Source organism: Trichoplusia ni, chromosome 7 (genome assembly GCF_003590095.1).
Source record: "Trichoplusia ni isolate ovarian cell line Hi5 chromosome 7, tn1, whole genome shotgun sequence".
Taxonomy (NCBI): domain Eukaryota; kingdom Metazoa; phylum Arthropoda; class Insecta; order Lepidoptera; family Noctuidae; genus Trichoplusia; species Trichoplusia ni.
In genome coordinates this window covers 513,081-526,194 of record NC_039484.1, presented here as the reverse complement: position 1 = coordinate 526,194, position 13,114 = coordinate 513,081, and the positions used below count along the sequence as shown (strand labels likewise).

The window sequence follows — 13,114 nt, the reverse complement described above, 5'->3', positions numbered from 1 at the left end:
GCCCGAGATATCTAAAGCTATTTGTTCGTTTTATGTTCATGCCATTCAGGGTAAAACATTATAAAATTACTGACGTCACAATACTAGCAAATTAAACATTAAGTGCTGAAGTTGGTGACAAACTTTTGAATCGTACCTCGATTCAAAAGTTTGTCACCAACTTCAGCAACCTTTTAATTTATTTCTAAAGATTTTTCTGGATTTTGATATGGGTTTTTGCAATTTGAAATGACTAGCTAAGAAGTGGTTACTGTGGTGATCAACGCTTGATCATTTTCTGTATTTGATTCTTTGGAAGTGGAACTAAGCGTACTATTTCAAATTTACTGTAAGGTTCACTTGGAATCTGCTTCTAGATCTAATCTTAGATTAAAATCGTGACAAGAATAGAACGCTTTATTGAAGGAAATGAACAATTTACTATAAGTAGCATCATTATGTTATTACCCTATGTAAATGTACTGAAAATAGATACTTATTAACCGTTGAGGTCATTTCGAGATAAATCTAACATCCAGCCTGAGGTACCACAAGCATTTTTAAAACCTACACAACTTGCATTTTTTTGCAAATTCATCTCCATACACTCATTGCTCTAGCTGCTAAACACTCCGCTGTACTTTAATTTTAGACTCTAAAGTTTTGAGTATTGAGCACCTTTTTCAATGCCCGATGTCAGAAGCAAATTATGTTATGTCAGAAAACATTTGAATACTCACTTTTCTTAGCTTAGTCTTCTCCTTAGCTTTCGCAAGTTCTTCTTCCAAATAGGTTCTGACTCCGATTTTGCAGTCCATAACACAGGGACTGTCGAAATCGCTCAGCAAGTCTTGTAGTTGTAAATACACTGTAAGTGATTCGTTAAGGAAATATTTGTTTTGGTAAACAGGTAAAAATCAAAAATAAATATAGCCGTATTGGCACATTATACCATACAAGCTCCTACGCAATGCGATTTGATATATAACCTAATCATGACGTGTGATGCAATTAAAAAAGATCAACAAAGGCAGAGAAGAATCTGAATTATTACGTGAGTAAAACTATTGAGGGAAGATTTTAAGTTCTTCTCCTAATGTTCGCATGTTGATGATGATGTTTGTTATTTTGTTTTATTTGAAAAGGATACATTCTCCATCTTCACATGTGACTTGTCCCTTGTATTCAGGTACATATGGCCTTAGTACGTCTTTCATCAGCATCTGCAAAGAATAGAAAAACAAATATTAAAACTGTGTCGAAACCAAAATATATTAATCCAAATCCACTGAGGATCATGAATTCTTGCCCTGAGTCTGGGTGTCTTTGTGCATGTTACTCGAATGTTTGTGAATCCGCCCGCGATACAAGGATTTAAGTCCTTAGTGCGGGAGTCGATTTTTTGTAATTATTATGTTGAAAAGTAAAACTAATACATAACAGCAGGATTATGTAAAAACAGTTGTATCAGTCCTTTTTGACATTGAAATCAATAACATAATCTTAGATATTGCACGAGTAACAGATAATCGTCACGCATCTATTATATTCATAACAAAATCTTTTCTTATCTGCTTTCCAAGAAAATCCCAACTTTATCTTCTCTCTCGTTTAGTTTAAGAGGTCAATAACAGATGCTGTTACATCATTTACTTGGGCGCGAGTAAAAAGCGCGTGCAGAAAAGGTCAAAGATTGGTATTAAAGCAACTACTTGAAGAAGTTTAGGTTTTTGATCCAACCGTTGTAGATAAGAAGAACGATTTTAATGAAGCAGTGACGCAGAGTGAATCGGTCTATGAAGCTTTGACAGGACCGGGTATCTTCTGATGAAGTTATCCAGTGAATGAAAAGAGATGTACGTAATGATATAATACAATATTCAACAACTTTCAACTAACGCCATCTAGTCTCAAACTAACCAAAGCTTGTATTATGGGCACTGGATAATTGATAAACATACTAAACAATTCATACTTATTAAATTATCGATAAGTACACCCAGATACAGAACAAATGATTGCGCTCAACACACAAACATTTGTCCTGGGTGAGAATCGAACTCACAACCTCAAGTATCGCAGTCAGGGCCATTAACCACTAGACCAACAGCCAAGTTAGATGAACTCAAGTGTAAAGTCATGAACGATCCGTAAAAGGTCACAAGTAATCTGTTACAGCACGTTGACAATGATATGACGTACTTTGACAAAATTTCAAGAGAAACAGCGAACAACGAGCCGAGCAATACGCAATACACTGTAGTAAAATTGAAATGACTTGTAAGTGACGTCCGATATTCTACGTGTGAAGTTTTTATAACATGTTTTTATAACTTATGTTTTATTCAGCCTTTTGAAACGCGTCAACTGCTTGCCCGAGCCATTTTTCTCGGTTGACTAACGAGAAAATTATCACATAAAGGTTTTCATCAATTGTATTGAAAATATGTATTGTCTATTAACAATACTTCCTTTTACATTAGCAGTTACGGTCGCAAACATTTCAAGTAGTAAAAAAATATTAAGTTTTAATTTTATTATAGTTAAACAATTATTTACTTCACTTTTATGTTCATTAATACCTTATTATTTTTTCTACGTGCCGTTAAGTGCAAAACATGTTTTATCTCCCCGAAGACTATCTGCAATGAAATTCGCTCGATTGAAAGTCATCGCTTACGTTAAACTGACGTCAAACTATGATCGTGCTTCGATATAATTAAGTAATTGTTATGAAATAACATTATTCTTGTGAGTTCTTGTCAACTGACCAAGACTGGAAGTAATAATTAACGATTTTCTAGTACATTGTTCACAGATTCGTTTTTGGCTATGTGACGATGGACTTGTTTTTAAAACTATATTCTTTGTATGAAATTGTTCAGTTTACTCCAACTATTATTTTATAAGAAACATTTTGGACTAGCCTAATTCTTTATTTTTTCCTCAAGTATATTATTAATAATAAATCTACTGCGTCGCAGTTTACTTAAGGAAAGAACAATACAACAAAAACTCTCAGTCATCAGTTTTAGTTTTTTGTTTGAAATATACATCTTTAACCTTATTCCAGGAAGCGTAAGGTTAAAATTTGCTCGCCCTTTAAATAACACGCAATTTAATTACCTGTAGTTAGTTCATAATTGATACCAAAACCACATATGGGACAACAAAGACTCATAGTCCCAACGTATGTGTGGGCTGTCAAATGAAACAAAAGAACAGACTGTCAATTATTTTCGAAACTAGAACATCTTAGTAGCCAGTGTGTTACTTAAATTACAAAGAATCATTATCGACGGTCGGCTGCATAGAAACGCCTTTGCTTATTTTCATAGAAGGCGGGGCATCCATGTTGTTTGATTATGTTTTGTTATTTATCTAAGCTGTGACGTCATAAATTTGTTCTAAGAGGTTTGTGACTTCATCGTCATCGTATCGATCATGCTTTGTGGTTAGAGTACGTCACAAGGGTTTTCTTACTATCATCGTAATTATCACTATTCTATTTACCGATTTCTATGTTGACTCTTTATAAATCAATGTTTATCATGGCGTTTTTGACAAAAAAATACAGTTGACTGTTTTCAACAGAAAATTCATACGAAACTCATGATTCACATACTCTTGATATGGAGTGTTTCTTTTTAGAATAGTGTGATTCTTAAGTACATATCTGTCAGTCTTCATTTCTTATACATCATATCACGGGATGGGGAAATTACACCTACGTGTCATACCTTATGCAGGTTTATTACTTCTGCAAATCAGTTATAATAAAAAAAATGTTTTAGTATAATCATAAACCTCTCATTTTTACAAGTCTAATTGTAACTGCTGCGTGATATGATTAAAGTTCAGTCTGCATTTTAAAGTCCAAATAACATGGGTAGCAAAACCACGACCGTAATAACCCTTATTTAACAGGCTACTCTCACGCTGTAACTAAAAACAATACTAAACAAAACGATGGAGTGGTTATCTACTACAAAGAAAATCTGGACGTTTCTATCATGGAACCAGATTTCACTAACAGTAATTGTTTGGTTGCAGTTATTGAAAACCGCATTGCGGTGATTGCGATGTACAGGTCTCCATCCTACACTAACTTAGACCCATTCATGTCTTCTTTGGACAACACATTAAAAAAATTCTCTTCATATAATTATATTGCAGTTATGGGTGACATAAATATAGCAATTAACCCTAACAAAATTGGCAACGATGGAGAACGATACTTAACCCTAGCGGCTTCGCACGGCCTATTACCTAGCCACACCCTCGTAACACGAAGCGCTAGCCAAACATGCTTAGACCACGCCTTAATAAAGTCTAAAGGCCCTTCCATCACTATAGTCCCTCATGCAACACTCACTGACCACCATCCTGTGATATTGAGCATGTATTTAAAGCGACCTCGAAAATATGCAATCACAACTAAAACTAAAATTAACCCAAAAGGCCTAGAAAAGGATCTCTTAGAAATTAATTTCGAGCAAATTTATCAGACAACAGATTCAAATACCAACATTAATTACCTTACAACGTGCCTTCAAGAGGCCATATCTAAAAATACCCAAGTATTGCAATTACCAAGGCGTCAAAAAATATTAAAACCGTGGATCACTCCAGGATTATTGCGATGTACACAAAATAGGGACCATCTACACTTGAAATCGAACTCAGCACCTGATAACGCAGTCCTTAAGGCCACCTATAAGCGGTACAGAAATTTCTGTAACAATTTATTAAAAAAAAATTAAGATAGAATATGATAAAAAACAAATTAATGATGCCCAAAATAACAATAAAAAATTATGGAAAGTAATTAAAAACATCACCAACACAACAAACTTAACCCAACAGCCAAAGGAAATTCTCTCTCTATCATCATCTCCTCAACAATCACTAAATGAAGCAAACAGATACTTTATAACTGTCGGAAGTTCCCTGGCGGACAAAATTCAACAATCCAACTTAAATTCAGTAAACACAGACTTACATGACTTTCACCATGATCAAATCAACATACTAAATTCATTCGCCCTAATTGAAACTGATGAGATGGAAGTGAACCAACTCATTATGGGACTAAAGACTGAAAGTGCGCCAGGATGTGATAACATTAGCAGTAGATTCTTAAAACAGCACAAATCTATACTTATTTCTCCACTTACTAAGATCCTTAACGACAGCCTAAGGTCTGGTGTATTCCCAGATATTCTCAAAAAGTCCATTGTGTGCCCAATATATAAAAACGGTGCCAAAAATCTTATTAGCAACTATAGACCTATATCCATTCTACCCGCAATATCAAAAATTTTTGAAAAAATTATGAACACCCGGCTCGTCGACTATCTGGAAAAACATAACCTGCTTTCACTTAACCAGTACGGATTTAGACAAGGCAAATCTACCGAACAGGCAGTAAATAAACTTGTTGATTTTGTCTCTTCTAGTTTGGATAGAGGGAAGAAGTGTCTCTCTATTTTCCTAGATCTGGCAAAGGCATTTGACACGATTTCTGTTTCTCTTCTACTTACTAAGCTAGAAAGACTTGGAATCAGGGGCACTCAACTTCAACTTTTCGCAAGTTACCTGTCCGGACGTACCCAATGTGTTCGTGTGGGTGAACATATGAGCTCATACTCCCCTGTTACACACGGTGTTCCGCAGGGTAGTATATTGGGACCAACATTATTTCTCATATATATAAATGGGCTAACAAACCTGAACCTTGCATTGGGTAAAATCATCTCTTTTGCCGATGACACGGCTTTAGTGTTCGCTGGGGAATCTTGGGAAGAGGTCTTCGGCGCTGCACAGGCTGGTTTTGATAAGACAAGAAGCTGGCTCCAAAGAAATTCCCTAACCCTTAACGTCGACAAAACGAAATATATTTGTTTTAGCATAGGGCGGGCCACCGATGTACAATTGGACCTAAATATTAAATCGCACATTTGTTCCTCGGCGGTAACTTGTCCTTGTCCACAAATCGAACGCGTTAATTCCATAAAGCACCTAGGTATTATCATCGACAAGAACCTAAACTTCAAAGAACACGTAAAAATCCTCAGCTCCAGAGTACGCAAACTAATTTTCATTTTTAAAACCTTACGTCACGTAGCGGATCCCGTGCTGTTGAAAAGAATATACTACGCTCTCTGCCAGCCTCTCCTTGCCTATTGTGTCACATCCTGGGGCGGTATCTATAAAACTACTCTAAAGACAGTAGAGATAGCCCAGCGGGCTGTTCTGAAGGTTAGCACCTTTAATCCTATCGACTTCCCTACTGTAAAGCTCTACAAGTTGTGCGAGGTTTTAACTGTTAGACAACTATTTATTCTTAAAGTTATCCTGCAGCAGCACACTAAACAGACCTATAATCCACAACTACCTCAGAGACGTCGTATACAGAACATATGTGACATGCCACCTATATGTAAGACAAGATTCTGTGAAAAATTTACCGCTTTTTGTGGTCCCTTTCTCTATAACAAAATAAACAGAATAATTAATATACACCCCTTAACATTAAAGCAATGTAAATTAAAAACTACTTGTTTTCTACAAAAACTTTGTTATGAGGAGACAGAACAGCTGTTGGAAAAACAAAAAACAACAGTTAACCTATATACTACCAGTACACTTACCTAGACACTCACCCTGACAAAATAAACAGTCACAAACACACAAACACACACACACACACACACACACACAAATACGCGCGCACACACGCGCATGCACGCAAACTTACACACATACTACATCCACACTCATTTAACTTTCGCATCCTCACAATCAACTCTACACCTAAACACATTCATATTGTTTTTACGATAAGGAATAATAATATTATATAATTTTATATACCAACGAAATCCAAGTAAGCGTTACTCAATCAATCATACCTTGTACACGGACTAGTTAATGATTACCTTCTGTTTTGAATAACACGGGGAAAAGGCGCTGATAGCCGAAATACAGGCTCAGCCTAGTTCGGTTACAGATGCTAAACTCTCTCTGTTATAAAAAAATATTGTTGCCAAGTTGTTATGTAAACTAGTTTTAAGTTGTTTGTGAAAATAAACATTACATTATTAATCACAAAAGCATCATCAGATAATAATATAAAAGCTAATAATGACGATAAAACTAACAAAAACAGTAGCCCTGATATAAATGGACTAGAAGATAACGCTACAAGCACAAAAACACCAAAAATCGAGATAGTGAATAATGAATACACGAAAGATTATATTTCATAAAAGAACACTCAAAGCAACGGTGAATTATAAGCTCTCGATACTGACGCAGAACTATGAGAGTATCAACCTCATAAACTCACGTGACGATACATTAAATCATGATTATACTGGACTTAATGTCTCATGTATCCTGTATCCCACATCATATAAATTGTCAGGGTCATTTTCCAGTTATTTAAACGGTTATTCCATTTGCCTTTTATACCATCAAACACTTTATTTTGGAATCACTAAATAGGTTTGTTCTTGGCCTCATTCTCAAGTGATGGTGTGTTGTTGATTACAACAATTTTTAAAGTACTTAATTAATTAAGTGCATTTATTTTTCGAGCGATGTCATCATTTAGTACAATTAATTTAAATTTACTATAAATTTGAAGAGTGTTACCTATTTTTGGTTTGAATTTACGGAATATGTTATTCTCTCTATCACAATCCCTTGACCTAAACCCAAATTTTGCAAATGGAAATGTTAAAAAAATGATACAATTGATTTGGAGTGCCGTCATACTTGATCATCACTACTTGCATATTTTTTTCATACTTTTTCTGGTATTTCCGTAATTATTTATTATTAGTCCCCAGTTTATATAGGAGTTTAAGACATACCTGAAAGCACCTCTCCTCTTGTGGACAAAGTTTCTTCAGGATGGTTCCTTGGTCAGGTCCCGCTTTGAAGTTTCCTTGGTGACCAGCAAGCTGGATCCAGGGATATCGCTGCTTCTTGTAGGTTTGGAAGAACGGCGTCCATTGAACTATGTTGCGGAGCTTACGCCATCTTTCCGATTGCTGAAATGAAGACAGAGAAGAAATGAATATATATGGAGATTGGGTGTTATAGAAAAATGGAAAGTGAAGTTGAGTGAGCTTGCAGTTTGGGTTGATGATTTGATTCTTTGTAGTGAACTTTCTTTTTCAAACAGATTGTCTGATAGAGAGATTCTCAGTTTGTCTATTTGTTATGTTTGTAACCTCAGAACTTCGGATTGGATGAACTGATTTTGTTTATTATTTTTTTATTTACGTATAATGTATGTCATTTGGTCCCATAAATATTTTATCTAGTTTATCTCCATTGTTTCATTTAAAGTAGTAATCTCAAGAGATTTTATGTTTTTGTTGTTAATATAAGACTATCTTTAACTCAATACACACAATATTCAATAGAAACTAATACGATGATTCTGTATTACATTGTTATCTGGAGAGATCGGATTAAGCAGTAAGAAAAATCTTATTTTTTCTTCATTCATTTACATGTTGAGGAAAAAAATCTAACAGCGATAGTAACAATGACCAGTTTTCACATGATCACAATAAAACAAAAAATGGAACTAAAACAATAGATGTATTAAGACTACTTGTAGGTACTCCTGTTGGGCCCCTATTCATAGTATTTTTCCCACAATTGCAAGAATTGCGTATCTATTTGTTTACGCTGTTACAGATAATTATGATTAATCTCTTATTTGTACGAGTATGTTTCCTACGACCCACTTTTATGGCATACCAGCAGAATAGGTACGGACAACCGTACGTCATAGAAATAACTTACTATAAAATGAACCTCAATGCATTGTAATAAAGACTACGATAATACGAAACTTATGGCAGCATTTTTGTGTGATGTAATATAGAAATTGTAGTTTGGAAATGAGGTAACTTATGTTTGACGTCATTTAGAAAACATTCCCATTTCAAATAATGTCCATGAGAATATTTACTATTGTTCCATGCGATACAATTCCAATAATATTGATGTGTAACACAAATAATAAGGGCTATTGTTAGTTAACAGTGAACTATGAGGATAAACAGGATCCCAATTAGTGTTAAATGATACTATTCATCGGAACAAAAATAAATTAAACTTTGGACCCAGATTAGGAGAATATTTCCCAGATACATGGGTACCTGACAAGGATAGACAGACAAGACATTAACTGCTCTAAGTAGAAGTAAGAACATTAAAATAAAAGCCTGAATGATTCATCAGAGATCAAGATTCTTAATATTTTGGGAGCCCAGGCTATGAGTTCGGATATTATCACGGTTTGATGCTCAGATCGAACATTCATTATCGCCACCATAAGCTGTTAAAAGAGGACTGTAACTATCAATGAAGCAATGCAATGCTCTACACCAAGCGTAGTGTTTTCTCACTTCTACAGTAAATGCAGATCTTTAACAGTGCATAATACTAGCGTCTCACCTACTACTTGCCTTATATAACATACATTAATATTACAGACATAACTTCTAAATATTTACGGTCTGACGCTTAAAGGAATTATGCAGTCATTATTCAAAATTGTATCGTCCATGAATAGGTGCATGCATAACATTTGGATGGCAAACAACTTCTATGGCTAGACATAATAAGTTTTAAAAATTTCTGCATTTATACTTATATAATTCTCGAATATAAGGTAGTTTCCAGGGGACAGGCTTAATTGTCTTGTACACTATAAAGCCTGACGCAAAAAGTATTTAATGTCATACATGAAAGTGACTTATGCAGTGTCTAAGCAAAAAATATTTTTTTTGGAAAGGTCATGGAATTTAGAAATTATCGATAACAACATATTTTGAAATTATTTTCGAGAATATGACACAAATCCTTTACTATAAAACTTAAGCCCGAAGTAGTCAAAGGGCTTACCTACACCGCAAAAATAAACTATTTTTCTAACTAAAATAATTGCTTAAAAACGAAAACTAACCTTCTTATGATTATGCACGTAAGCACAGAACACAACATCCATAAAATCCTCAATGGTAACACAAATATTTGCGGTATACATATTTGTCACTTCACTTTATTTTTCACGATACAAACACGACTAAGTCGCAAGGATATCAATCAAGTAGTGTAAACTGCGGCGCGAAACACACTGAATACTACTGACTTGGCAGCCCGTTACTTCGCCAATATAACGCATTATCAATCCACTGACTCACGTAGGAGCGCGCACACTGCCGCGGCAGAACGCTGACGTCAATGTATGCGTCGTCAACATTAAATTCAACGTGTCGCGGAAATCCAGTTTTGCATCTAAAACCTATGCTCTTATCGAATTTTACGAGGTCCCTCGTTTGACGTAGACAGGCGCGTAATTGGTGGATGGGCTCAGTTGGCAAAAATTGTATATGTCGCAGCAATATTACAGTTAGGTCAATGTCTCAATGTTGTCCTACCAATAATTGAAGATGATTATGGAAAGGAAAATAAAGAAAATAACGAGTCAGACTTGCGACACTAGGAGGTTCCGTACTAATAAAAATTGGTAAACCAACGTATTTATGGCCACTTTTATATTTAGTATTTTTTAATATCGTGGCAACAGAATTAGACTATCTGAAAATTTTCAAATCTCTAGCTACCACCGTTCGTGCAATACAGCCAGAATATTGATAGACCAACAGACGGACGAACGGACAGAGAAACAAACAGCGGAGCTAGACTAATAGGGCTCCTAGGGTCAGAGACTAAAATATAGGTGTAATGAACTTATATCAATACTCACTAACAAATCTACCTAATTTTATCCTGGTATTAAACTTATAAGAGAATAATAACAAAATAGTTGATATCAAAATTAAATGTGAAAACTGGTATAAATTATTTGTTTGTTAATTATCTAAGTCTGGGTCCTGTTTAATCCAGAATTATACTGTTTTCATCCATGCATGTCAAAAGTATATTCTGGAAACAGAATTAATCTTTATAGTGCAATATTTCTCAATAAAAGATGGCAGAGATGACGGAACAAAGTCCTATTGTTAATTTAACAACAATTAAAAGACTCGATTTTTTGAACTGTTCAATGTTCGAGAATGATGTCCGAAGGTTTTCTTAGGAATCCATCGTCACTTCGTCACTTCAGAACCGTCTTGATTGAGGATGAGTCTACTTAACGCTAATCATAAGGATGGACGAGAATTACATTTATTACTTGCCTTCTTACGGATTACTTTAAACGCCAAATCACAGTATTGCCCGAATGATGACTGACATTGTCAGAATGTATCCATCAAACAAGATATTTTAGAGTTTCCAGGTTTGAGTTTGGGAAAGGCAGAAAATTGAGAAAGTTTTTGCACAGAGTATCAAATGAATATTATTGTCATTGTCCTTAAGTCTTGAAGAGCCAAAGTTGGTACCAGTTACAATGAGGATTTTTTAGATAATCAAGGCATTTTTCTTGTCTTCTAAATGCTAAGAACTTTGGTGCTCACAGACTAGGTGCCGACATTAATTTTTATGGTGACTCATGTACCCATTACTACGTATGTATTTATTTACAACTATTGATGATTTGTCACAACTACAGAATTTACTTTACTTCTTTCTAATAAGAACTTAAACCAGACCGAAAAAATACAAAATAAATGATTTCGGAATCTAAATCCGGATACAAAAAGTGACTTTTCCAAACTAAAGAATTTCTTAGATTGTCATTGTGATTAAGTGCGAGCCATCGCATAATGTTTAAATTAATTTGTGTTTGCGTAAGCATTGACGTCAAATATGGAAACGAAATCAGAAAAAGTAGACAATCAATAGACATTTACAATAGGTGCATATCATTTACTTTTCTAATCAATATTTTCCTACCTAATATGATAATTTAGCAAATTAATTAAAGAAATACAAACCAGACTACTCTATATTTAAACTTGATGCATATGTTAACGATCATATTTTTCTCTGCGTTTATTTTTAAGACATGAGATCTGTTTTTAGAAGTCCTTGTCTTATTTATTTGAAAAAAAAAAGTCCAAATATTTGTTTATTACAATAACACCCAAGGCACATAAAAAGCTATTTGTATTTTAAAAAGCGTTTATATTAAAACTATTCGAATTCAATGAAAGCTTCATTAAAAACTAAACCACAATTAAAAGGAAAACCTCATTTCCATATCGTTAACGTTAACAATACAGGATTGGCTTTACCCAGAGACCAATACTGCATTCCAACCGGGATAACATATTTTATAATTAAATTCATAATTAATTTAAATCCGTAAACGGAAAAGGGGATACAAATTGTACCTTCAACAGAAATAGAAACGGCAAAAAATGTTAAAAATACTATGACTAATACAATATGAGTTGTAGAGAAGAAGTTTGTTATCAAAATCCATTAAGGAATTCGGAAAGCGTCATTCTACGTCACCGATGGGTTGCGACGTCATCGTTCGGATAGTTTCTTTCTTGATGTTTGGTTGTTGTACTTTTTGTGACCATGAGATCACACTACAATAACAACACATAAAAAATGATTACTCGTCTACGCTAGACCCGAGGTTATGACGATGGAGTTTTGTTTATAGGATCGTTTTTTGATTGTTTCTTCGAATAAAATTTTAATATTAGTAAGCCATGCACATGGTTTTAAATTTAAAAAATATTTTGAAAAATATGTCGGTTACGACGCCAGAAACCATTTATAATTGATTACCCTTTTAAAACAATCTTGATGACGATGAGATCAGGCCACCTGCAAACTAGTTCGACGTTCTTAACATAACACATAATGACCTCCAAGGTTATAAAAAAACAAGAATTCAACAGTTTTTTGTTGGATATAAAAACATACTATCAATAAGACCCCTACTAAAAGCTATTGACTCTACAAAGTAAGTAATTAAAAGATCCTTTTACGAGTACAATTGATTACTTTTCAGTTACGAACGTAACTATTGCTTTTGACACGTAGTTCAATTAATTTAGGGCCTTTTAAATTGATTTGGCATTGAATAACGTGACATTGTTATTCTTGTTTCAATTAACAGGCATACGTGGATATCCTGAAACTAATGAAACTCAAGTTCATTCTTTAGGTGTTAAATAGTGTG

The 13,114-nt window shown here is 34.4% G+C and overlaps 1 protein-coding gene across 2 annotated transcripts in view; it reads right to left on the bottom strand.

Moving 5' to 3' along the window:
* The window catches only part of LOC113495962 (inositol-trisphosphate 3-kinase B), a 73,100-nt gene that overhangs the window by 3,271 nt on the left and 56,715 nt on the right, over positions 1-13,114 (bottom strand). For both annotated transcript variants that reach the window (XM_026874970.1, XM_026874969.1), the window contains exons 2-4: positions 7,860-8,039; positions 1,130-1,202; positions 720-847 (exon numbers count right to left, since the gene is read on the bottom strand). In XM_026874970.1, the coding sequence (XP_026730771.1) occupies positions 720-847; positions 1,130-1,202; positions 7,860-8,039 (381 nt within the window). The remainder of the gene's footprint in view (positions 1-719; positions 848-1,129; positions 1,203-7,859; positions 8,040-13,114) is intronic.